Raw genomic sequence first — 26,189 nt, forward strand, 5'->3', positions numbered from 1 at the left:
TCTATCTTCTCGAGATGACCTGCCTCGACTGGGAGCGTGCTGGGGGAGCATTGGGCTTCTAAGTTGGATGCTAGACACTCAGCCTTGTCTTCGTCGAAGAAGGCTATAGTGTTGTCGGGTCGGACTAGCGGGGGCATGTCGTTTGTCTGTTGGTCGGTTTTGAGAGATTTCGCTATGCGCCAGTACGCGGTGTGGCATGGCGTTATCTCTTCTAGGAGCTTGCCCCACCGGCCGTCCCGGATCTGCGCCATGCGCTCCTTAACGCTACGCTGTAAGGCTCGCAGGCGCACTCGGTTCGGTTCGGAGGGGTAGCGATCGTACGCTCTAGTGGCTGCGTTCTTATCGCTTATTAACCACCTTACGTCATCGGGGAGCCGCCAGCGACGGTCGTCCGTCGCCGGTACCTCCCTGGAGCAGTCCTTGACTGCCGACTGCAGATGGTAGGTAAGCAAGTCGATCGCAATGAGAGTGTCCTCGGTGGACTCTATGACGTCGAGAATACGGTTGAGTATCGGTGTGTCGGTCGATTCGAGAGATTTCTCGAGTCGTTGCCAGCCGTTGTTATTGTTTTGGTTGGTAGTGGCGTGTCGGGCGGAGGGCCCAAAAGGAGGGTTACCGGTCGATGGTCCGAGTTAAGCTCGGCATGGACTTCTGGGGAGCTCACCCGTAGGGTTACGTTCCTCAGCAGTGCCATGTCCAGTATGTCGGGTCGGTGGGTCACGTTATGGGGATAATGAGTAGGGCGGAGAGGGGCGATTATCTCGAATTCGAGCGAGTCGGCTAGTCTGTCTAGTTTGTGGCCGTATGTCGTTGACACGTGTCAGTTCCAGCGGGTGTGTTTACAATTCAAATCGCCAGCCAGAATGGTGGCGCTGTTGATATCTAGGAGGGCGCGTAGGTCGCTTTCCAGCAGTAGTTTGCCGGGAGGCTGATATACGGATTCCACAGCGAGCGGTCGGTGGCCGGTCATGCCGAGAAGACAGACGGAGGCCTCCATATGAGTGAGAGGCGGTGTTTGTAGAGGTATACAATGTAGGGACCGTTTATAGTATATGAGCGTACCGCCGCCTCTACAGGCGGTGCGGTCGTTCCTATGTTGTAATTGGCGATTCTAGGATCGCGGACTGAACGTTTCAGTAGGGTCTCCTGCACGAGGAAAATATCGACTTGGTGGTCAGTGAGAAAGAAGGCAATTTCCTCCTTTTGTTTTTTTAATCCGAACGCGTTAAAAAACGCTATTCGAACGGACCGAGGCTTTTCTCTCTGAGCTCGAGTACCCATAATTACAGGTTAAAATTGAGGATGACGGTAAGTACGCCGATGTGCTCACAGACGGCTGCGAGCCTATTTTGGGGCGACTCCTTATACAGGCGGAGCTTGGAGGCCAGAAGGGCAATCTCGTTAGGGTCGATGGTGCTGGCTAAGCGAGCGACCAATGCGAAGTCCTGCGCGAGGGAGCTGCCGTTGACCTTAGGGGCCGCGGGCAGTGTTTTGGGGATAGGTTTGTGTACGGGGCCTTCTATGCTACCTGGCTTACAATCGCCTGGGGTTTAATCCAGGCATTGTTAGGACGCAGAGGAGCGGGTAAGAGTGGCTCGGGTTGTGTTTGAGCCTTGGCGGGGGCACGTGCCGGAGCACGGTTGCCCTGGGTGTGGGTGGCCTTCTTTTTTGCGGGACGTGGGGCGCGTGAACAACCGCGGTAATTCGCGGTGTGACCCTCTGTGAGGCAGAGGGTGCAACTGGGGGGCGTGGGGGTATTGGGCCTACGGCCGCAATCTGCGGTGGCGTGATCGCCTAGGCACTTAACGCACCGTGGGCGAGCGAAGCAATTACGGGCAGAGTGTCCGTAATTCTGACAACGGTGACATTGTCCGGGGTAGGTAAGCTTACGAGGCGCCTCTACGGATAGAGAAGACAATTGGCAAACGCTCTTTATGTCAAAGATTGATTTGCCTTCTGGGGATAAGTCCAATATGACTAGAACAAGGATAGCGGTCTTGTTGCGAGAGCGCGACTGGTACATACGATGTACCTCGTGCTCTGGGTAATTTTGGGACTGAAGGTCCTCAAGGATGGAGTCTGTTGAGAGCTCCTTGGGTAAGCCACGTATTACAACGCGGAGCTTTTTCTCTTCCTCGAGAGCATAGGTGTGATAACCTATGTTTTTCTCTCGAAGGAAGGTGGTAAGACGACGATGGTCGTCAGATGATGGGACTGTGACTTTGATTAAGACGACGATGGTCGTCACATGATGGGACTGTGACTTTGATCCCTAGCGCGGTAGCCTTAGCATGGCTGAAGTTGATGTGCTTATTTTTAAGCACATTTGACACCGTATTCCAGGCACTTTTGTCCTGGATGATGACGGGGGCGGGGCTTTGGTCTCGGGGTGCGACTTGCGTGCACTCGGACCGGGGGCGGATTTAGCGGTACCGTCATGGGCACGCTTTGTTTTGGATGTCTGGGAGCCCTGGGTCTTCTTGGCACACTTGTATGTTTGTTATATTTTTTTTTATAGACGCAATTTTCTCAAAAAGGAACACACAATTTTTTGCTTCCCATATTAATAGATAGATTTTACTCTTATCTACAGAACGCATGTTTCGTAACAACATGTTAGTACGTAACCACTGTTATAAAAAAACTCCATCTGTGACTCGTTTACAGGAATATTTATCCTGAAAAGCATCCAGGTTCGGCAATGCTCTTTTATAAGAAGTTATGTAGCTCTGCTAATGCCTTTTTAAACAGACAATACACAACGTTACACAATTCTGTCATCAATAGTGGCGGTATATTATTTTTTTTTATAGTCGTCGCAATTTCAGTTGTTCAATTGTCAGACATTAAAACGAAAAGTCATAAATTTTTGTGCTCCTCTTTTTTTATTTTATTTATATTTATAATTCATTCTATGAAATAAATTTAATCTAACCTGCACCTGGTTGACTCCTGATACTCTCTCTCTAACAAGTTTTCATCACTTACTTTATAATGGACATCACAGCTGAGCAACTTCCGAAAAACATGGACGAACTATCATCTTTATTTAGCAGCCGAATGGAGGAATTTGAAAAAGGCGTGCAGCAACAGGCTTCAACGTCTTCAGGTACCACCGTGAAAGGGTTATCCGCCGATTATTCTTCATTTAAGGCATTTATATGGAAATGTTTCGGTTTACTCAAGTCTCAGGTGGAGATGTTACAACTTGGGTTAGATCGTATAGACACTCACTCCCGAAGAAAGGTTTTACTGTTTCACGGTATTGAAGAAATTTCTGGAGAAGATACCACTAAGAAGTTAATGGAGGTGGTTACGAATAAAATGAAGTTGAATGTTGTAAGCTCTGTTGCTATTGAATCTTGCCACAGACTGGGGGCCAAGAAGGAATCTACTAGGCCAATTCTTGTGCGGTTTACTTCTGTGCCATTCCGTTCCGAGATATGGAAGGCTAAAACTACTTTAAAGGGCTCCAAAATATCTATTTCTGAGTTCCTCACAAAACCTAGGCAGTGCGTTTTTGTTGCGGCACGAAATTATTTCGGGATGAAGAAATGCTGGTCTGCAGATGGTAACATAGTCATTCTTCTCCCTAACAAAGAACGCAAGAAAATTACATCCATAGCTGAGTTAAAATCACTCATTTCACAGCATCCTAAGAACACTTAAGTATGTGACCACTTTAATTTTGTCGGTTTATTTTCACTTCGGTCATTTATTCAGGGTACACGAATGTGTTCTTGATTTTTTTTTTTTTTATTAATTTTTAATTTGCCATCTTAATTTAAGTGGATATTTGTATTACACTACACAATTAAACATTGTCATATGTCACTTTAACTTTAGTGTCATTTTTTTAATTACCGACTACAGAATGACAGAAATATCATCTTGTCATTGTCACATTAACAGCAGTTTTGCGTTTCGTTTTTTCAAGTAGCCACTAATTACTATGTAGATTGTTACTGTTTTTTTTTGTAGTTGTTTGCATGTACTTTATTATAATTGGATTAATTATATGTTAAATATATATATATTTTTTTAATAACTTTAAACTTTTTTAAATAACTTTAGTGCTAATAAGATTAATTCATATTCACTACTATTATATCAATACTGTTTTCTTGTATTTTTAAGTAAGTGTAATGAGCTCGTTAGTCAACCTAAGCAGTCAGTGTAGTGCCTGTAGATTTTATTTTATCTTAGATTTAATTTTGGTATATAGATACATCTATATATTATATATATTTATATATTCAATATTTTATTATTATTTATTTAGTATTTCATTTATGGCTGTATACGATGATTATTTATCTTGTTCCTCTTCTGATGATTTTGAGTCTGCATCGAGTCTTAATTCCTCTCTTACCGATTGTGACCCTCTTGATATTAAACTACAGACTGTTTTTGCTGATCATTCCAAATTACTTTCCCTTGTGCATATAAATGCACAGAGCTTATTAGCACATCATACCGACCTTCTCATGTCATTTAGCGCCGGCATAGTCGACGGTATTTTAGTCTCTGAGACCTGGCTTAAACCATCTCTTCCTTCTACCTGTTGCTCTATCCCGGGTTACAAACTATATCGAAATGATCGTACCACTTCTGGCGGCGGGGGAGTGGCAATTTATCTTAGAAGCCATATTTCAGCTGAATCGGTCTATATATCGCAACCTCAACCTTCTACTTCTCTCGAATATTTATTTATTTCCATTAATGTCCATCACAAAAAATTGTTACTGGGTGTTCTATACAGTCCAAATAACAAAATTGATTATTTCAATACCTTGGAAAATGCTCTTGAAGCTTTGGTCCCCCGTTTTGATCATGTGATTGTTATGGGGGATCTAAATACTTGTCTATTGAAAAGTGACTATAGGTCGGGAAAACTTATTGGTTTAACATCCGCCCTCAACCTCCAGATTTTACCCATGCTTAATCCTACCCATTATTTTCATAATAGTGAGCCTTCCCTTATTGACTTGATAATTGTATCACACCCTAACTTGGCGGTATCTCATGGACAAATTAGTTCTCCTTTTTCTCAACACGATCTAATTTATCTATCGTATGAGGTACGTCCACCAAAGAATAAGGGTAAGGTTCACTTTCTTCGCGATTTTCGGCATATGGATCTTGAGCGTTTGCGAGAGGATATGAAGAGTGTAGACTGGTCTGCTGTATATCTTGCTAATAATATTGACACAATGATTGAGATACTAAATAGAGAACTGCTGAGAATTTATGATAAACACGCACCGATTCGTCCTGTCCGTGTTAAACATGCTCCTGCGCCTTGGCTTACTCCCATTATTAGGAGATGTATGGCCAAACGTGACAGGGCTAAAAGTCGATACAAGCACGAGAGATCACAAGTTAACTTTGATATTTACAAAAAGCTCCGCAACATCTGCAACAGAATGTGTAGGGATGCTAAACGCCGATATATTCATTCTACTATATTAAACCTTAATCAGGTTCAAGTATGGAAATTTCTCCAATCGCTGGGTGTTGGCAAGTCCTCTGAATCTTGTCAGAGTGATTTGGATCTCAATGCGTTAAATAAGCACTTTTCTTCTTCTCCTATTACTCTCAGTAGTCTGACCAAAGCTAATTCAATCTCATTTCTTTCGAATCTTGCCCCACCCGATTGCCCTTCATTTATTTTCAGTGCCGTCACCGCAAATGCTGTTGGGAAGTGCATTCATTCCCTTTCCACTAAAGCCATTGGTAGTGACAACATTAGTCTCAATATGATCATTCCTGTGTTGGAGGACATTTTGCCTGTGCTCACTCACATTATTAATTTTTCACTCGGGCACAGTGTCTTTCCATCACAGTGGAAAAAGGCTTTTGTCATTCCGCTTCCTAAATCCACCAATCCAAAATGCTTCTCCCAATTTCGCCCCATATCCATTCTTCCATTACTATCCAAAGTTCTCGAATCAATTGTCCACAATCAGCTATACAAATTCCTTTCCACCCATAATCTGTTATGTCCGTTCCAGTCAGGCTTCCGTCCCTCCCACAGCACTACCGGGGCACTCCTCAATATTACCGAGGATATACGACAGGCTATGGATGACACTAAATTGACTGCTATTATTTTATTAGATTTTAGCAGTGCGTTCAATTCTGTCGATTATGACATTCTCCTTGGTACCCTCCGTGCCCTTAATATCTCTAGTTCTGTTATAGAATGGTTCTCCTCTTTTCTTTTCGGTCGCCAGCAATGTATTAAGATTAATGAGGGTTCCTCTGACTGGATTAATTTAACTGCTGGTGTACCTCAAGGCGGTGTACTCTCTCCATTACTTTTTTCTGTGTTTATCAACAATATTTCTCGAGCCATTACTTCTCCCTTCCATCTGTATGCGGATGACTTGCAATTGTATCGTCACTGCTCATTGTTAGAGGTGACACAAACAATTGCTGCTTTAAATAGTGATCTCTTGGCTATTCAATCGTGGGCCAGTTCGTTTGGCCTCATTGTTAATCCGACTAAATCTCAAGCTATGATAATTGGTAGTAGCAGACTAAGGTGTAAGGTGAATTGGTCTGTAGTACCTCCACTTGTTTATGAGGGTGTTCAGATAGAATATGCGGATAGGGTAAAAAACTTGGGTATAATTTTGGACAGCACAATGTCATGGACTTCTCATATAAATGATATTAGTAGATGGACACACTTTTCATATCACTCTCTTAAACGTCTCCAATATTTTCTTCCTTTCGGTACCAAAATTATGCTCGCACAATCTATTTTACTTCCCATTTTAGACTATGCCGACGTCTGCTTCTTAGACGTGACTGAGGAGCTCCTTAATAAACTAGAGCGCTTACAAAATTTAGCAATAAGATTCATTTTCAATTTGCGCAAATATGATCATGTTTCCGAATTCCGCGCTCGGTTAAAGTGGCTCCCAATCCGTCAACGACTTAATATGCATATCCTGACCATGTTATTTAATATTCTTAATGATCCCAATTCCCCTTGCTACCTTCGTTCCCGATTCCAATTGTTACAACCTCCCTCGAGACCCAAACGCCTTTGTCGTCACTCAAGGGCACTTAAGCTTCCAAGTTGTAAGTCGCAATTCATGGGTAACTCCTTTTCCTTTCGTGCTGCTCAATTGTGGAATGGACTTCCGTTACGTATTCAGCAGAGCCCGTCTGTTAGTTCCTTCAAGAAAAGATTAAAATCATACTACCTATCTGCCATTGAATGATTACTTTTATCATTATTTATTTGTTTATTATGATGAATATATTTATGTATTATATGATATGTATGTTTATTCCTATATTTTTGTATTACTATTTATATTTATGTATATTCGTATTTATGTATTTTACTTTTGTTTTAGATTATACAACTTGTTATTTGATATTTATTTAGTATCTATCCTTTGACATTTTTTTTTTGTTTGCACCAATTATTATCCACTCAGTACCACATATCCCACTGTTTTAGGTTGACTGGAAGAGATCTCTTCTAGGGATAAGTCCACCTTTGCTCACATTGTCTCTAAATTATAATATCTTTTTATTATCTGTGCAATAAAGAATATATAAATTTTCGCAACAAGGAGCACAACATTTTTTGCTTCCGGTATTAATAGATAGAGTTTACTCTTATCTACAGAACGCATGTTTTGTAACAACGTGTTAGTAGGTAGCCACTGTTATAAAAAGCTCCATCTGTGATTCGTTTACAGGAATATTTATCCTAAAAAGCATGCAGGGTCGGCAATGCTCTTTTATAAGAAGTTATGTAGCTCTGCTAATGCCTTTTGGATATATTTTATTTTATAAAAGAGGGCAGGACCTTTTTAGTTAATTGCATAGAATTCGGATGACATAGTCTGTACGTAATATGTAGATATATTCCTATAGGCATTAACTTTTTGCTACAAGAAAACAAACTTCTACATAATCAAGTAGAAGTAAAAGGAGCATATGAGATCCCATACGTTTTCTTATTCACGTGTTGAAATATATCGAAATTGATGCGTTCAGAAAGCACAATTCTATTCATAACAATAACTATAACTCTCTTACTATAACTGTCTGATTACAACCACAGATAATATAATATGTTATAACTAATAGAATTCGTCTCCTTACCATATATGTGGAGGCATGGAATGTAGAGCGGCCTACAGTCCATACAAAATTATTACTGGCATTAAACGAAAACCTCATTTTAAACAGACAATAAACAACGTTATACAATTCTGTCGTCAATAGTGGCGGTATGTTATATTTTTTTTTATAGACGCAATTTTCTCAAAAATGAGCACACAATTTTTTGCTTCCCATATTAATAGATAGATTTTACTCTTATCTACAGAACGCATGTTTCGTAACAACATGTTAGTACGTAACCACTGTTATAAAAAAGCTCCATCTGTGATTCGTTTACAGGAATATTTGTCCTGAAAAGCATCCAGGTTCGGCAATGCTCTTTTATAAGAAGTTATGTAGCTCTGCTAATGCCTTTTTAAACAGACAATACACAATGTTACACAATTCTGTCATCAATAGTGGCGGTATGTTATTTTTTTTATAGTCGTCGCAATTTTCGCAGCAGGGAGCACAACGTTTTTTGCTTCCGGTATTAATACATAGATTTTACTCTTATCTACAGAACGCATGTTTCGTAACAACATGTTAGTAGGTAACCACTGTTATAAAAAAGCTCCATCTGTGATTCGTTTACAGGAATATTTATCCTGAAAAGCATGCAGGGTCGGCAATGCTCTTTTATAAAAAGTTATGTAGCTCTGCTAATGCCTTTTTAAATAGACAATACACAACGTTACACAATTCTGTCATCAATAGTGGCAGTATATTATTTTTTTTATAGTCGTCGCAATTTTCGCAACAAGGAGCACAACATTTTTTGCTTCCAGTATTAATAGATAGAGTTTACTCTTATCTACAGAACGCATGTTTTGTAACAACGTGTTAGTAGGTAACCAGTTAACCACTGTTATAAAAAAGCTTCATCTGTGATTAGTTTACAGGAATATTTATCCTGAAAAGCATGCAGGTTCGGCAATGCTCTTTTATAAGAAGTTTTATAGGTCTGCTAATGCCTTTTGGATGTATTTTATTTTACAAATGAGGGCACGACCTTTTTAGTTAATTGCACAGAATTCGGATGCCATAGTATGTATGTAATATGTAGATATATTCCTATAGGCATTAACTTTTTGCTACAAGAAAACAAACATCTACATAATCAAGTAGAAGTAAAAGGAGCATATGAGATCCCATACGTTTTCTTATTCACGTGTTGAAACATATCGAAATTGATGCGTTCAGAAAGCACAATTCTATTCATAACAATAACTCTCCTACTATAACTGTCTGATTATAACCACAGATAATATAATATGTTATAACTAATAGAATTCGTCTCCTTACCATATATGTGGAGGCATGGAATGTAGAGCGGCCTACAGTCCATACAAAATTATTACTGGCATTAAACGAAAACCTTTTTTTAAACAGACAATAAACAACGTTATACAATTCTGTCGTCAATAGTGGCGGTATATTATATTTTTTTTTATAGACGCAATTTTCTCAAAAAGGAGCACACAAGTTTTTGCTTCCCATATTAATAGTTAGATTTTACTCTTATCTACAGAACGCATGTTTCGTAACAACGTGTTAGTAGGTAACCACTGTTATAAAAAAGCTCCATCTGTGATTCGTTTACAGGAATATTTATCCTGAAAAGCATGCAGGGTCGGCAATGCTCTTTTATAAGAAGTTTTATAGGTCTGCTAATGCCTTTTGGATGTATTTTATTTTATAAAAGAGGGCACGACTTTTTTAGTTAATTGCACAGAATTCGGATGACATAGTATGTATGTAATATGTAGATATATTCCTATATTATTAAACTACTGCATGCCAGAAGCATCATTTACACAAATAATAAATAAAATTAAGTCTACGAAAATGAACAATATGACCACAATTGTGTTATTTTTTGGTAATAGTATTCAATTAAATAGGCAGGATGTAATTAAAGGAATTGAATATTTATTACAATTAAATGTGTATAAGATTGTATTGTGCGCTTTTCCTTACACAAATAGACATCTTCATAAAAAAATTAACAGTAAGGTACATTACCTGAATAACTTATTACATACATTGACATGTCGTCATAGTGACATTTTTACATTTTTTGATACTAATAGTTTTATTAGTGATTTTTATTTGACAAAAGATACAATGTATCTTTCTAAATCATCTAAAAATAAAATAGCCACTTTAGTGGCTTATAATATTGACTACATGAACAGTTTACATGGTAAACTTAAGCATAAAAATACTGACATAACAAATAATTCTATTAATATTTGTGACATAACTACTATGACTGCAGATTTAAACTGCTCACAAAGACAAAGGGAAAGCAATCAGAATTAATAATTGTTCATCAGAACATACAAAGTTTTCCCGGCAGCGAGTTAATTATACAATTATTTTTAGAAAAGTATAATATTGATATTGTCTGTTTCACAGAACATTGGCTTAAAGAGATGTTATGTTATGACCGATTAGTTAATAAGTATTTTAATGTAATGTTTAATGTATCATTAGTTAATAAGTCCTTTAGTTTATAAGGTAATCTATTTTGTTTGTTTAAAGATAAAATCATGAGAATAGTAAATAACAATAAATGGTACTTAAAGACCGCCTCCATTCTTCCGGCGTCAGTCGTAATTCTAAATTCATCATAATAACATATTCTGTATAATTCTTTAATTCTTTAATTCTGTGTGTGTAATAAAACTAGTTTTTAAAAAGCAAGTTGATTCATTCGCCACGTAACAATTTGGCGCAGTCGGTAGGATACTGTGTAAGACGAAGTATAACGTGCAAGTTGAGCATCGGGACAGCATCGCCCAGCAATACAACACGCGGTAGCCACAGGCTTTTAACGCGCTTCGCCGAACATGCAGCTCCAGTTTATGATATTGTTATGGTGAGTGGTTTGAACTTGTTTGCTCTATAAATCCTCTAAAAACCAAACCTATCTTAATATTTTCATATATATATATATATTACCCCTTTCTAAAAATTCCTCCTAATGTCATTAGAAATCAAAATCGAAAAGATGGCTCTAGACATATCAACACTACTAAAATTAATTCCGTCATTCGACACCAGAGAAAATAATCAGCTATATAGATTTGTTCGATCTTGCAATTCTGCATTTAAATTAGCTACTTCAGATCAGGAACCGATACTTCTAGTGTATACCCTAAATAACATCACTGGTCCAGGTGCATCCGATGTCCACTGTAAACAATACAAAACGTGGACTGAACTCAAATCATTCCTTGTCGAGAAATTCTCACAAATAAAAACTATTAACCATCTCAACCTTGAACTACAATCTATGTTTCAAAAATTAAATGAAACGATGACTGAATATTTTCACCGGGTAGACCTCTGTAGGAGTAAAATCATAGAAAAATTAACAGCAGAAATATCGGACAATACGCTCGCAGGCCGGTTAGCAACGACAGAAGAAACCGCCTTGTCTGTATTCGTCAATGGAATTAGTTCGGACATAGGAACAATGTTGAGGACAAAAAATTTTTGCAACCTCTCAGAAGCGGGTCGTTTCGCGTTACAAGAAGATAAGATTCGAGCCATGAATAATGCTAGGCAAGCGCTATTCAGGGTACCAGCCGTCGGTCAAACTGTCAACCGTCCTAGACCACAAATTAGATCTACACTTAATAACCAATCTGTAACGCGACGCCTTAATACATCCCCACGTTATGTGTCACAAACATCAACACATGAAACCGTCACTTGCAATTACTGTAAAAAACCAGGTCACCTCATAGCTGATTGTAGGAAAAGAGAGTATAATAACAGCATTAGAAACTCAAACATACCACCCCAAAATTTCCGTGCATTACCTCCCACTAAAGTAAATCATTTAAACAATTTAGCGGCCAGCGAAGCGAGCAGTTCGCTGGAAACCGCTTTGATCCCTTGCTCGCCTCTCCAGACGCAAACGTTAAACCAGGAAATATACCTGGAGGACATACAAATGAACCCTTAAAAAATCATATAAGGAAGTTCAACGCTTACACGCCGAATTCAGTCCATCGAGGACCGGCTAGTACTAGCTCCATAGTTCAAAATAAACAGGTACTGAACGAATCTCGCTACCAAAAACATTTTCGAGACGCTAGTACTCAAACGAGTGAACTTTCTAAAAACCCGAGTTCTAAATGTTCTATATCTACTCAAACTCACGAAATTATTATAGTCGAAACCTACGGACAGGGTAATCAGCCCCAAACCCTTGACTTCATACAAACTCCCAAATCCAGACAATTTTCTAACATCGAAAATCCGAAATCTTCTAGTGTCGAAAATCCTAATTCCACAGCATCTTCTAAATCCAGTCTCCAATCAAAATCTAAATCAAAAATCAAATGCAAATCTTCGACAGCAAAATCTCGCGTCAAATCATTTGCAATCTCCGCATTGAATGATGTGCCACCCGAAAATCTATTATATTGCACCTTTCTTATTAAAGAAACATCCGTTACGCTCTTAATAGATACGGGAGCAGGAATCTCAGTTATTAGAGACGACAAAATAGGTTCTATTCCTTTGGATAAATCTAACATCGTATCAATCGTAGGTATTTCTAGCACTCAAACTTCGACCACTACTTCAGGTACTGCTAATATATCTCTAGATGGTTTACCTGAATTTAAATTCCATGTTGCTAATCTTAATATAAAAGCAGACGGTATTCTAGGAAATGATTTTATGACCAAATTTAATTGTAATATCTTCATTCAATCAAAAACAATGAGAATAGGTAATAAATCATACAAACTACATTATATTGACGAATGTACTGAAAATAGAATGATGGCAGATAAACAAATAATTAATAGCCGAACGGAAACCGTAATTATGTGTAACACAAATAGCATTAAATCCGGTACAGCGATAGTTGAAAAACAAACTATATATAATGGTGTTATTATTCCCCACGCTATAGTCAACGTTCAAAACAACATGTTTTCAATTACTTGTATAAATACTAATAATTCCGATAAAGTCATTAGAACGCCAAACATCGAAGTCAAACCCATTAACATCGATGAGCTAACGGAAGATAACAATAGTCAACTAATCAATAGTTTTAACTCGATATCACAAACCGACAGACAAAAGAAAGTACTGTCTCTGGTTAGACGAAATCATTTAAACAAAGAAGAGTCAACATCATTAGATAAAACCATTTCCGAATACAGTGATATATTTTTCGTAGAAGGAGACCCATTGTCGTTTAGTAATCATACAAAACATCAAATCCCTACTACCACTAATGTACCCATTCATACTAAAACATATCGCTTTCCTCAAATTCATGAAAATGAAGTAAAGACGCAGGTACAAAACATGCTAAACCAAGACATTATTAGACCTTGCAATTCCCCTTGGAGTAGCCCTATTTGGGTAGTACCTAAGAAACCAGACGCTTCCGGAAAACAAAAATGGCGTTTAGTCATAGATTATCGCAAATTAAATGAAGTCACAGTAGGTGATAGTTATCCTCTTCCTAACATTACTGATATATTAGACAAATTAGGACACTCCCAATACTTCACCACGTTAGACCTTGCATCAGGATTCCATCAGTTAGAAGTTGATCCAAATGACATCTCTAAAACGGCATTCAATACCCCTTACGGCCATTATGAATATAAGCGAATGCCTTTCGGGTTGAAAAACGCACCAGCCACGTTCCAACGCGTAATGGACTCCGTCTTATGTGGATTGCAAGGAGAAAGATGTTTCGTATACCTCGATGATATCGTGATCTTTGCCTCTAGTCTCCATGAACATGAACAAAAACTTCAAGAAGTATTCTCTCGACTTAGAAAATACCATCTTAAAGTACAACCTGACAAATGCGAATTCCTTAGACGTGAAGTTGCCTATCTAGGCCATATCATATCCAACGAAGGTGTTAAACCAAATCCAGATAAAGTACGCGCTGTTCAAGATTTTCCTATTCCTAAGTCCTGCAAAGACATTAAAGCATTTCTAGGTCTCACAGGATATTACCGTCGATTCATATCTAATTTCAGTAATCTAACAAAACCTCTGACAAGCCTATTAAAAAAGGAAGTCTCTTTCGTGTGGGGTACGACCCAACAAATTGCATTTGATGAATGTAAACGTCTCCTTACTAATCCTCCTATATTACAATATCCCGATTTTGCTAAGGAATTTATTTTGACCACAGATGCTTCAATAAACGCAATAGGTGCTGTACTATCTCAGGGAGAGATAGGTAAAGACTTACCTATTGCATACGCCTCGCGTACTCTCAATAAAGCCGAAAGTAACTATTCAACAATCGAACGTGAGTTACTAGCCATTGTCTGGGCTGTTAAACATTTTAGACCCTACCTATTTGGCCGAAAGTTTAAAATCGTCACAGACCATAAGCCTCTAACATGGCTTTTTTCTATTAAAGACCCAGGCAGTCGTTTAGTTCGTTGGCGTCTCAAACTTGAAGAATATGAGTACGAAGTCATATATATAGCAGATAAAATAATACCAACGCTGACGCACTCTCACGGCCCCCTATTCATAATGCCAACGTTATTGATCTCATTGAAGACGAACCTCTCAACACATGCGAAAACACTTCTGATGATTATTTACAAATGAATTATGAACACTTCTTACAAAATTCCTCGTATAGTTTCGATACTCCAAACCTTCATATTTCGTCGGATCGCCTCTTAAACGACCGTCACAAAAACATTCTTATACCCACTTCATGTGAATTATCAGACAAAGATAACCTTTTCAACGAAGCTATCTCTATGTGTTCCCAAGTAGATCCTTATTTAAACAAAGCCAAAGATCTTTATGAGGTTGACTTATTAATCTCAGACAGAAACCAAAACATTATATTTGGCTGTTCAAAGCCTACACATTTTGATGCATGGGATTCGGAAAGCTACTTCAAAATCCTCCTTAACTGCTTACAAAATCACGACTTAAAATCACTTCATATTCCTGAGCTAAAGAACGACCCTACTTGTAAACTTAAAGGAAATGAACAACTCCACATCACAGCTTATCTCGCCGACGTATATGAGTGCAATATCACTATATGTGAAAATAAAGTTAAATATCCCGAAACAGAAGATATTCGCGAAATACTCAAAACCTTCCACGACGATCCCTTAGCGGGTCACCGAGGCATAGTAGAAACTACGCGTAAAATTAGATCTGAATATTTTTGGAAAGGAATGTCTGACACTATTAAAAACTACGTAGAAAATTGTCAAATTTGCCAACGAAACAAAATCCAAAGAAAAACCTACAAAGCCCCTATGATCATCACTTCTTCCTACAACGAACCATTCGAACGTGTAACAATTGACCTAGTATCATACTCCGAAGTAACCAATGAATTAAATAAATACATACTCGCTACAAGATGATCTGACTAGATTTGTTCAAGCCTACCCCATAATCGACAAGCAAGCAACAACAATAGCTAAAACCTTATTGACCTTCTGTCAGCACTACGGTATACCGAAAAGATTTCATTCGGACCAAGGCACCGAGTTTGTTAACAGCGTCCTTAAACAATTAATGAAACTACTCGGATCCAACCACACTGTCAGTACTGCATACCATCCGCAGACGAACGGTGCTCTCGAACGCTTCCACGCTACCCTGCGTGATCATATACGAATGTACCATAAACGAAATCAATCAAACTGGGACCAAATCATACCTTTTGCTGTTATGTGTCATAATACATCAGTTAATCAATCAACCAGTCTCACACCTCATGGACTGCGATTCGGGTGCAAACCGCGATCATTATAGGAATTCAAAGAAAATAACGACTACACAACTCATGATTATTTGCGCGATCTTAACGAACGACTCAAAGTGTCGCGGGACATTGCTCGTCGTAACGTACAAAATATGAAAGAAAAAGCTAAAGAACGTTATGACGTTAACATAAAGAATATAGCCAAGTTCAATGTAGGCGACAAAGTTATGCTGAAGGTACCAAATCCAAACAACTTAGACCTTAAATGGGAGGGACCTTTTGTAGTTATGCGAGTCGGTTTTAATCATAACTATTTAATAAAAAAATCGAATCGCAACCAATTAGTGCACGCAAATAGGCTTAGACCGTATCATGTGCATGAAACATTAGTTTAAGATTACAACATTAACAATAATTTTAACTTCACTTTTATAAAAAAATATTGTATTTTACAGGGTTAGTTCTATAATGGCTCAACCCACTAATCCTTATAATCTTTATAACCTTTTGCAAAACCCATATATTACTTTTATTATTTGCTCAATTTTGAAATTACTTTTATATATTTTCATGTACCAACTTTACGTGTTTACATTAGAAATAAATGCAAATCTAGTTCTAACACGGGTCTTTCGTCACTTTCAGGGCAACCGCAGGAATCGTTGCCAATTTAACCGAGCCTCTACCGACTCACTCAGGATTGTTTTATAAAGAAGAAGGCTCCATTTCTATATCCGACGACTCGTGGAAACTCATAATATATCGCGACCTCAAACCTCTATTTATAGCTCACGAATCATTACTTCGATTAGCAAATAGATTCGAACAATTGTATTCAAAGTATCCATCCTTCCCCAATGTTCTCTCTACCAAATCATATTTAAAAATTAGCCTCGATAAAATTGATGATAAACTTTCAGAATTAAATATATATCTAGGTAAGAACTCTAGACAGAAAAGAGAACTACTAGACGGGTTCAGCTCATTATTAAAATATCTTATCGGTACACCTGATGCCAGAGATGCAAAACGATATGATGAATGTATTGAGATGCTTGAAAAACGCGAACTCGATCTTACCTCTCTGATGCAGAAACAAACTCAAATAACTTCTAGCACTATAAGAAATTTCAACGAGACTATTTTTAAGATTTCATACGACGAACAAATTATTAATGAAAATTTCAATAAACTGAACGAATATCTTAACGGTACCACAAATACCATTTTCGATCTAAAAATAACTGAAGGAATATCTTCAATCTCAATACAAATTTTAGAATCGGTTACTAATCTAGAAAATGAGATCAATGACTGTCTTTTAAGTATCATATTTGCAAAATCGAACATTATTCACCATTCTATAATTTCTTTAAATAAACTTTACCAGATCCTCCTCACGTCTAACCATATAAGATCTAATAAACAATTAGTCGTCCCTGTTACTATTCAAAATATTAATAAAATCTTGGATTCCTCTCAACTTTCCGCATATGTATATTCAAATAGATTAGTATATATATTAGACATCCCACTTGTCAAACCTGATTCCTTAAAATTATACCACATATTTTCTATACCCATCCAACATCCCAACTCACCACTCTATACAACTATCCTACCAGAGCACAAGTATTTAGCCACGAACCCTAGCGGTGAGCGCTACGTTTCTACAAGCTTACTGGACAACTGCAAGATATATGAAGAAGGAAAAAGCGTCTGTCGCGACACCATAGTCTACAACGCCGACACACGTCCAATATGCGAAGTTCAAGTTCTGTTCAGCACCTCTACTGAAATTCCAAACACTTGCACAACCTCAACATTTACTGCGCAAATTAATACGTTCCAACCCTTAAAGGACAACATATGGCTCTACATACTTAGTAATGCAACACAATGCATTCTCCAATGCAAAAACAAAGTATCTCATTATAACATTCAAGGTTCAGGCATCATTTCTCTTAAGGAAAATTGTAAACTTCACACAGGGTATAGTACTCTATCAGCACATACACAGGAAAAAGAAAATATTACGTTCCCGGTTATTCTTCCCGACATCAGGACCGAAGATTGTTTTGAAGATACAAAGAACTTCAAGATTCCCAACTTGTTGCCTATTTCAATAAATGAAACCCCTTTGGACTCCCTTAATAATATAAAACATCAATTGGACAACCATAATGAAGAAATCCAAAAGATTAAAAACACACCATTCATCCGTCGACATCGAAATAACCTTACATGGTTTTATTTTATTTCTGGAATTCTTATGCTATAATTTATACTCTACAAAGTTCTTAAAAGGTGTCCGCGGTCAAGAAATCCATTTATTCGACGCAACAACGAAGATAACCATTGTATCCAAATATTCAATAACTGTTTTGGTACATCGGAACGACGACAACGGCAAACTACACATCTGCACTCCATTCCAATGAACGCATTACCAAATCAACAATATAATACAACCACAGGCTGCATATCTGAAGACGAAGACTACGGTGGCACCACCCAAAGATCAGGCGCTAACGCCCAATCTTTATTCTAAGAGGGGAGGTGTTATGTTATGACCGATTAGTTAATAAGTATTTTAATGTAATGTTTAATGTATCATTAGTTAATAAGTCCTTTAGTTTATAAGGTAATCTATTTTGTTTGTTTAAAGATAAAATCATGAGAATAGTAAATAACAATAAATGGTACTTAAAGACCGCCTCCAATCTTCCTGCGTCAGTCGTAATTCTAAATTCATCATAATAACATATTCTGTATAATTCTTAATTCTTTAATTCTGTGTGTGTAATAAAACTAGTTTTTAAAAAGCAAGTTGATTCATTCGCCACGTAACAGAGAGCAATATGATGTTCAATTTAAATAATTATAACGTTGTCAGCTGCTTCAATAGAAAGTCAGTTAACAGAGGCGGGTCTATGATAATTGCAAGAAATAATATTAAAGTAAAGGAACGTGCTGACATTGTTAGACTTTCTATTGAGTGTTGTATAGAATTATCTTGTATAGAACTAGAAAATTATATCCTTATATGTGTGTACAGGCCTCCTAATAGTGATTACAATGTTTTTGAAGGGGTGATGGAGGATATTTTAAAAAAAATATTTAATAGTATTAAAAAAAATTATTAGCTTTTTTTTTGGTGGGTAGTTAAGTGATAACACATTCAATTTTGCTCCTCCCTATTTTATTTGTTTTTAATTAATTTCTACATTATAATTAATTAATTTATTAACTCACATGAAGTAGTTTATTAGTTCACACCGGCAGCTATATTTCTTTCACCCACATTTTCACTTTATAATTCTCTAAAAGTAACAATCACTATTCACTATGGATCACCTACTACTACTTCGCAAGAATATGGACGACCTCACTCAGCTGTTTTCCACCAAACTAGCATCATTTGAAGATGATTTGAATGAATGCCCGCAGCTCATCAACTGATATTGCATCATTGTCAAGTGAGTTTCACACTTTTAAAAGTCTTATTTGGAAAACCGTGTCCAGTTTAAAGGCTCAGATGGAACTTGTCATGATGACTCTTGACGATTCTGAAATGAGATCCAGATCTAATATCTTATTGCTTCATGGTGTAGCCGAGGCAGATGATGAGAACATCTCAGAATACCTCCAAAGTTTATGTAAGCACTAACTTCAGCTAATCACTATATCTTCGGCATCATTTGGTAGCTGCATGCGTCTAGGCAAGAAGGTACAAGACAAACCCCGACCAATCCTTGTGCGGTTTAATAACTATTCTGACCGTTCTCAAGTTTGGTCCGCTAAAAAGTGTCTTCGAGGCAGTGGTTTGACGCTATCAGAATTTTTAACAAGTACACGACATGCTGTGTTCTTGGAGGCTCGCAAGACCCTAGGAATCAAAGGCTGCTGGACTGGAAATGGCAAAGTCATAGTGCCCAGATGGCTCACGCAAGAAGATCACTACAATGGAGGAATTCAGTTCTATTAAAGCTCTTTTTGGTGAGACGGAGTCAATCACAGGAAGCCACGGAGCGAAGACCAAGTTTGCGAGTGCCTCATATATCCGAATTGGGAACAAGCCACCTCAAACCAGATCCCGTGCCCAGGGCAAGCCAATACATGGTCGTTAATAACACCTGTTGGCACTGTTTTTCATATTTCATAATTATTATTTTTATTTGAATGCTCAATTGTAGACGCCTTAACTTATATATTTGTAGTTTTCTACATCTTAAAAAAGTTTTTGAGCACACTTGCGGGTAATTGTAATGTTAATTTTCTTTGTATGTGGTTTCTATAATTGGTGAGTTATTTTTTGTAGCCGTCATAATTTGTTTACATCTTATTTTACCGTAATGACAAGTGACAATGTTTTATCAACTTTAAATAATCTGTACATAATTTTACGATCTTGGAAGCATACTAACTATTTTATTAAAACTAATCGTCACTTATGAGCACTTAATTTTAATTCTTCAATATTAGTAGTTTTACTTTAATATTAATAATGGTTGTATTTATTCTAGTAGTGTTTGTCACTGCACAACTGCTATTGTAGTAGGTAGTTAGATTGGTTTTTTTTTTTTTTTACTTTTTTCTTATATTCATATCCATACATGTATGATCGGTTTTGCCTTTTTAACTTTATTCAGCTGCCGGCGAGTGGACTGATGCGGAATTTATTATATTAGTTGTATAATCTGATATATTTTGTTTTTGTATATATTTATTACTTTTATATGTATATTTGTAGTCATGTCACATACACTAAATAGCGAATCGGATAACGAATATTTCTCTCTCTCTTCCTCAACACACAGTTTTTCCAGCGCAGAGGATGATTTCCCGGATATGCCTTCCTTGGAAGGTAATCTTAATCTGAAATTCTCTTCGCTAGGAACAAACTTTAACGTGGTTCATATTAATGCACAAAGCGTACCTGCGCATTACACAGACCTTTTATGTACTTTCACTTCAAATCATGTCCACGCAATTCTGATCTCGGAATCCTTCCTGAAACCATCATTACCCTCTTCTCTCTATGCCCTTCCAGGCTATAACCTAATAAGAAACGACCGAACCTGCGTCATGCAGCGGGGAGATGTTTCAAGAATGGTTGGAGGTGGTGGCGTGGCTATTTTCCTCCGCTGGGATATTCCTTATGAAGTGGTGTCTCAGTCTTCTCCTAATCTTAATGGCCCGGAACATTTATTTATCAAAATGTCTTTACATCACACTAAAGTTCTGTTGGGTGTTTACTATAGCCCATCCTTACACGTCAATTATTTTGATTCTTTTGATAACATTATTTCTGAACTTAGATCCAATTTTGATCATCTTATTATTATGGGTGATTTCAACACATGCCTCATCAAAAATGATTGCCGTTCGAAAATGCTGCTATCTCTACTCCACTCTCTTAATCTTAATTTAGTCCCTCTCCTTCGTACTCACTTTCCACACAACGGCCCACCCTCCCTTCTTGATCTTATTATTACATCTTCTCCTGACCTAGTTCAATCCCACGGTCAGTTTTGTGCTGTCACTTTCTCGAGTCATGATCTTATTTACGCATCCTTTAAACTCCGTACTCCTAAACGCCGTCATAGGGTCGTTTTGCGTCGCAATTTCGATGCTGTAAACATTGAGGCCTTGCAGAACGATCTTCGTCTTGCAGACTGGAGTCCCATCTTAACAGCAAGCGATGTCGACTCTAAAGTGGCTGCATTTTAACACTTGATTCTAAGTATTTATGACAAGCATGCTCCTGTACAACAAGTGCGCCTTAAACATAGTCCTGCCCCGTGGCTAACGATGGATCTGAAAGCTCTCATGAGCAGACGGGATAGAGCCAAAATCAGGTTGCGCCGTAGTTCTGCCGACAGTGATCGGCAGAGCTATATTACCTTACGTAATAGGTGCAATAAGTTGTGTCGGCAGGCTAGGCGCAGGCATATCCACTCCAATATTGAAAACTGCCCTCCCGGTAGGCTCTGGAATTACTTGCGTACTATCGGCATCGGGAAGCGTCAATGTGGTGTCAACTTTCCCAACCTTAATGAGATCAACCTGTCATTTGTTTCTCCTCCTGTAAATCTAAATCCCGTAATTAAACAGGAAACGCTAGCTTCCCTTTCTGACTTTCCTCATTCATATGATGACCCATTCACTTTGGGGGAAATATCTGTCGATGAGCTCATAAAGATTCTAAGTTCTATCAAGTCTAGAGCTCTCGGCAGTGACGGTATCGGATTGGATATGATTGTTCCTAATAAGAACTTGCTAGAACCTCTTATTGTGGACATACTGAACTGTTCCTTATCCACCGCCACCTTTCCTTCTTCATGGAAGGATGGTCACGTAATTCCCCTTCCTAAGACATCCCATCCAGCTTCTATATCCGACTTTCGTCCTATATCTATTCTCCCATTCCTTTCCAAAATTCTTGAACACTTTGTTCTTCTACGACTGTCTGAGTTTGTTGACAAAAATAACTTTTTGAGTCGCTACCAATCCGGGTTCCGGAATGCTCACAGCACTGTTACTGCACTTGTCAAGATCACTGATGACATGAGGCATAGTATCGAAAATAAAGATTTAACAGTTATTGTTCTACTCGACTTCACTAGTGCCTTTAACTCAGTTGATTTTGACCTACTGCTTGCTATCCTTCGTTCATTGAATTTTTCATCACCTGCTCTTTCTTGGTTCAGATCTTATCTGTTTGGCCGGCGTCAGCTGGTGAAGGTAGACGATTCCTGCTCAGATTGGGCTGATGTTCGGGCAGGTGTCCCACAGGGTGCAGTATTATCACCTATTCTTTTCGCTCTTTTCAATAACAGTATCACGGCTTCTCTCTCCTCTTCTTTTCATTTATATGCCGATGACCTTCAGTTATATGCCGCTGCTCCTGTTGACAATATAGCTCATGCAATCAATTGTATTAATGATGATCTATGCACTATCGCTGCCTGGTCTAAAAATTTCGGTCTTTTAATCAATGCAGCGAAGTCACAAGCTATTATTGTCGGCAGTCACCACTTCATCTCAGGTTTGCGATCTGTGCATGTTCCTAATATTGTCTTCGACGGCAACTATATTCCTTTCTCTTGCACCGTCAAGAATCTGGGAATAATCATGGATCAGACTTTAACTTGGGGGCCTCACATAGGTGAGATAAGCCGTAGATTATTTTCATCTCTCCACTCTCTCAGGCGCCTGCAGTTTTTTCTGCCTTTGGGCACTAAATTGTTGCTGGCTCGATCTCTCCTTCTTCCCTTGTTGGATTATGCCGATAGTGCCTTTCTGGACCCATCTGAGGAGTTACTGGACAAGCTGGAACGAATCCAAAATCTATGCATCAGGTTTATTTTTGGACTGCGTAAGTTTGATCATGTCTCGGCCTACCGCGAGCAGCTCAACTGGCTTCCTATCCGTGTTCGTCGAAATATTCATATCCTTACCCTTTTGTTCCAAATCCTTTTTAACCCCTGTTCGCCCTCTTACCTGCAAGAGAGATTCCGGTTCCGAACCGGTGAGCATATACGCTCTTGTCAAGAGTTACTACTCACAATTCCTTCTCATACTAGTCACCGGTACACTAAATCTTTTACTGTTCAAGCTGCCCGACTGTGGAATACACTACCTACAGAGATTAAATTATCGCCTTCGACTAGCACCCTTAAAAGACGCCTTTGCAAGCTCTGGGGTCATTCCGAGTCTGCGCTCTTTTAATACTCCAATTATTTATAATATTTTCTCTTTTTTTTTGTTATGTATGTATATATGTATATATATTTTGTTGTTATTATTTATGCTTCTATTAAAATTATTATTAGATTCACTATTATTTCTTATACTATATTTATATATATATTGCTTTTCGACGCGTACTTTTTTATTGTACCCGTATCCACCACTCCACAATTCCTTTCAGTAACTCAAAGGTTGACTGGAAGAAATCCCTCTTTTGGGATAAGTCCGCCATTGTACCATCTATTTATTTTTTAAGATATATAACAATATATGTATCTATTAATATTTTGTACAATAAAGAATTACAAACAAACAAACAAAATTATTGTATGTGGAGATTTTAACGTTGATATTCTTTGTAACACACCCACATGTACAAAATTTATTAGTTTATTTCAGTCGTTTGATTTATGTCATGTCTTTCATGAACCCACTCGTGTAACTGCCACGTCTGCTACTTGTCTTGACAATGTTTTTTGTAACTGCGAGTATACAGAAAAATTCATAATAAATAAACTTCCTTCAGATCACTGTGGTCAAGTTGTTAAGTTTAGCAGTCAAATCAATAAAGTCAACAATAATAAAAAATCAAAAAGACAAATAAATGTTTACAATATTAATAAATACAAAAGCGCGATTAAAAATAAATTGGATTTGCTGTTACAATCTAGTAACAATCCTGATTATCTTTACACCAAGCTAATCAATATTTTATCAGGAGAATATGAACAATTTTTCAAGAAAAAAGAAGTTCATGTTAAATCTAAATTCACGGAATGGGCAACAGTAGGAATACTTTGTATACATACATACATTTTTTTGCTAATATTCCGATTGATATTACATCTTCTCTGGACTCATCTCAATCTCGAGCAAAAAAATTACTAGAGACTAATATCGGTTGTTGTTCTTTAAGATTTAAATTTTCACACATCACATATCATAAAAATATTCAAACAGCTAAATTTAAAAAATACGGAAGACCTTTGGGGCGTGTCTGTAAAAGTAGTTAGTTCTTTCATAGATATTGTTGCTCCATATCTAGCCACTATTTTTAATAAATGTATTGATAATGGCGTTTTTCCACATTTAATGAAATTTAGCTTATTAATCCCACCATTTAAATCAGGAGATAAATTTGAGCCAGGGAACTATAGATCTATATCTATTTTGCCAGTTCTAAGTAAGGTGTTTGAAAAGATAATGTTAAATCAAATGTTACAACACTTCAGGGTTTACGGACTGCTTCACAGTCAGCAATATGGTTTCACCGCCGGCAAGTCTACCACTGACGCAGGTGTTGCGCTAATGACACATATTTTCGAATCTTGGGAGAAGTCACAGGATGCACTCGGAGTTTTTTGTGACCTATCAAAGGCATTTGATTGTGTGGATCATAAAACGCTTTTGTACAAGCTCGAACATTATGGTATAAGAGATAATGATCTAAAATTAATGAGAACTTATTTAGAGGATAGGGTCCAAACTGTAGATATTGACGGTGTAAAATCTAAGGGAGCTAATATTAAGATGGGCGTTCCACAAGGGTCAAACTTAGGCCCCTTTCTCTTTTTAATCTACATAAATGACCTTCCCTTTATGGTAGAGAAAATTGCAGATATAGTGCTGTTTGCGGATGATACTTCGTTAGTGTTTAAAATTGAATGTCAAAGTAATCAATTGGTAGAATTACGAACAGTGAATACATGTGTCTTAATGCTGAATATAAACTATTGCCGGTAATAACTATCCCAACGAGAAATAATGCTTGTCTCGATCATATATTCATAAAAACAAATAAAGTTGCTTTCGGCATTGTATGTACATGTGATGTGACAGATCATAACATGGTTCTTGCTGGAATAAATTTAGAAATACCAAAACAGAAGAGTATGAACAAAGAAAAAGTTCAAATTAATGCTGAAGCGATAAAGCAAGATCTTGCCGAAATAGACTGGTCAATAGTAACTAATATAGAAGATGTCAATGAGGCAGTCACAAATTTCGAAAACTGTTTGAAAAACATTATTAACGTTCATACCCGCAAAGTTAAAGTAAGTCGCTCCAAATTCAGTATTAAACCCTGGATTACTCCAGGTATTATACGCTGTATAAAACACAGAGATAAGCTTCATCAACGGGCTACCAGGAATCCACAAAACTTAATAATACAAACAACGTACAAAAGATATCGTAATTTTTGCAATAACCTTTTACATAGATTGAAATCGAAATTTGAAGAAGAACAATTATTAAAAAATAAAGGTGATCCTAAGAAACTGTGGAATACAATAAAAAACATTTGTGATATTCAAACACACAAGAAAGAATCAACAGAATTATTATACATAGAAAACTCAATTGACGAAAAGACATCACTTGACATGTGCAATATCCATTTCTCAACCACTGGTAATACACTTGCAAATAATATTTTAGAAAAGTTAAAAGAAAAAGAGGAGAACTTGATGCCTAAAATGGATGGCGTATTGGGATCTTTTTTCATGGCTCCGACTGATGAATTTGAAATAGGTGACCTAATTACTCA

General features: G+C 37.6%; 2 protein-coding genes across 2 annotated transcripts; both read left to right on the forward strand.

Annotated features, from left to right (window-relative positions):
- Positions 1 to 11,122: 11,122 nt before the first annotated feature.
- LOC131842878 (uncharacterized) lies at positions 11,123 to 12,112 on the forward strand. The gene has a single exon (XM_059191443.1). It carries the CDS (start codon positions 11,123 to 11,125, stop codon positions 12,110 to 12,112), a length of 990 nt encoding a protein of 329 aa, XP_059047426.1.
- An 872-nt stretch (positions 12,113 to 12,984) lies between these two features.
- Positions 12,985 to 18,437, forward strand: LOC131842879 (uncharacterized). The gene is given in 4 exon segments (XM_059191444.1): positions 12,985 to 14,446; positions 15,539 to 15,723; positions 15,937 to 16,175; positions 16,532 to 18,437. Coding segments are annotated over 4 exon segments (3,792 nt in total).
- Positions 18,438 to 26,189: the final 7,752 nt, after the last annotated feature.

This window comes from Achroia grisella, unplaced genomic scaffold, assembly GCF_030625045.1.
Source record: "Achroia grisella isolate CSIRO2021 unplaced genomic scaffold, CSIRO_AGI_Agris_v1 utg2634, whole genome shotgun sequence".
Lineage (NCBI taxonomy): Eukaryota > Metazoa > Arthropoda > Insecta > Lepidoptera > Pyralidae > Achroia > Achroia grisella.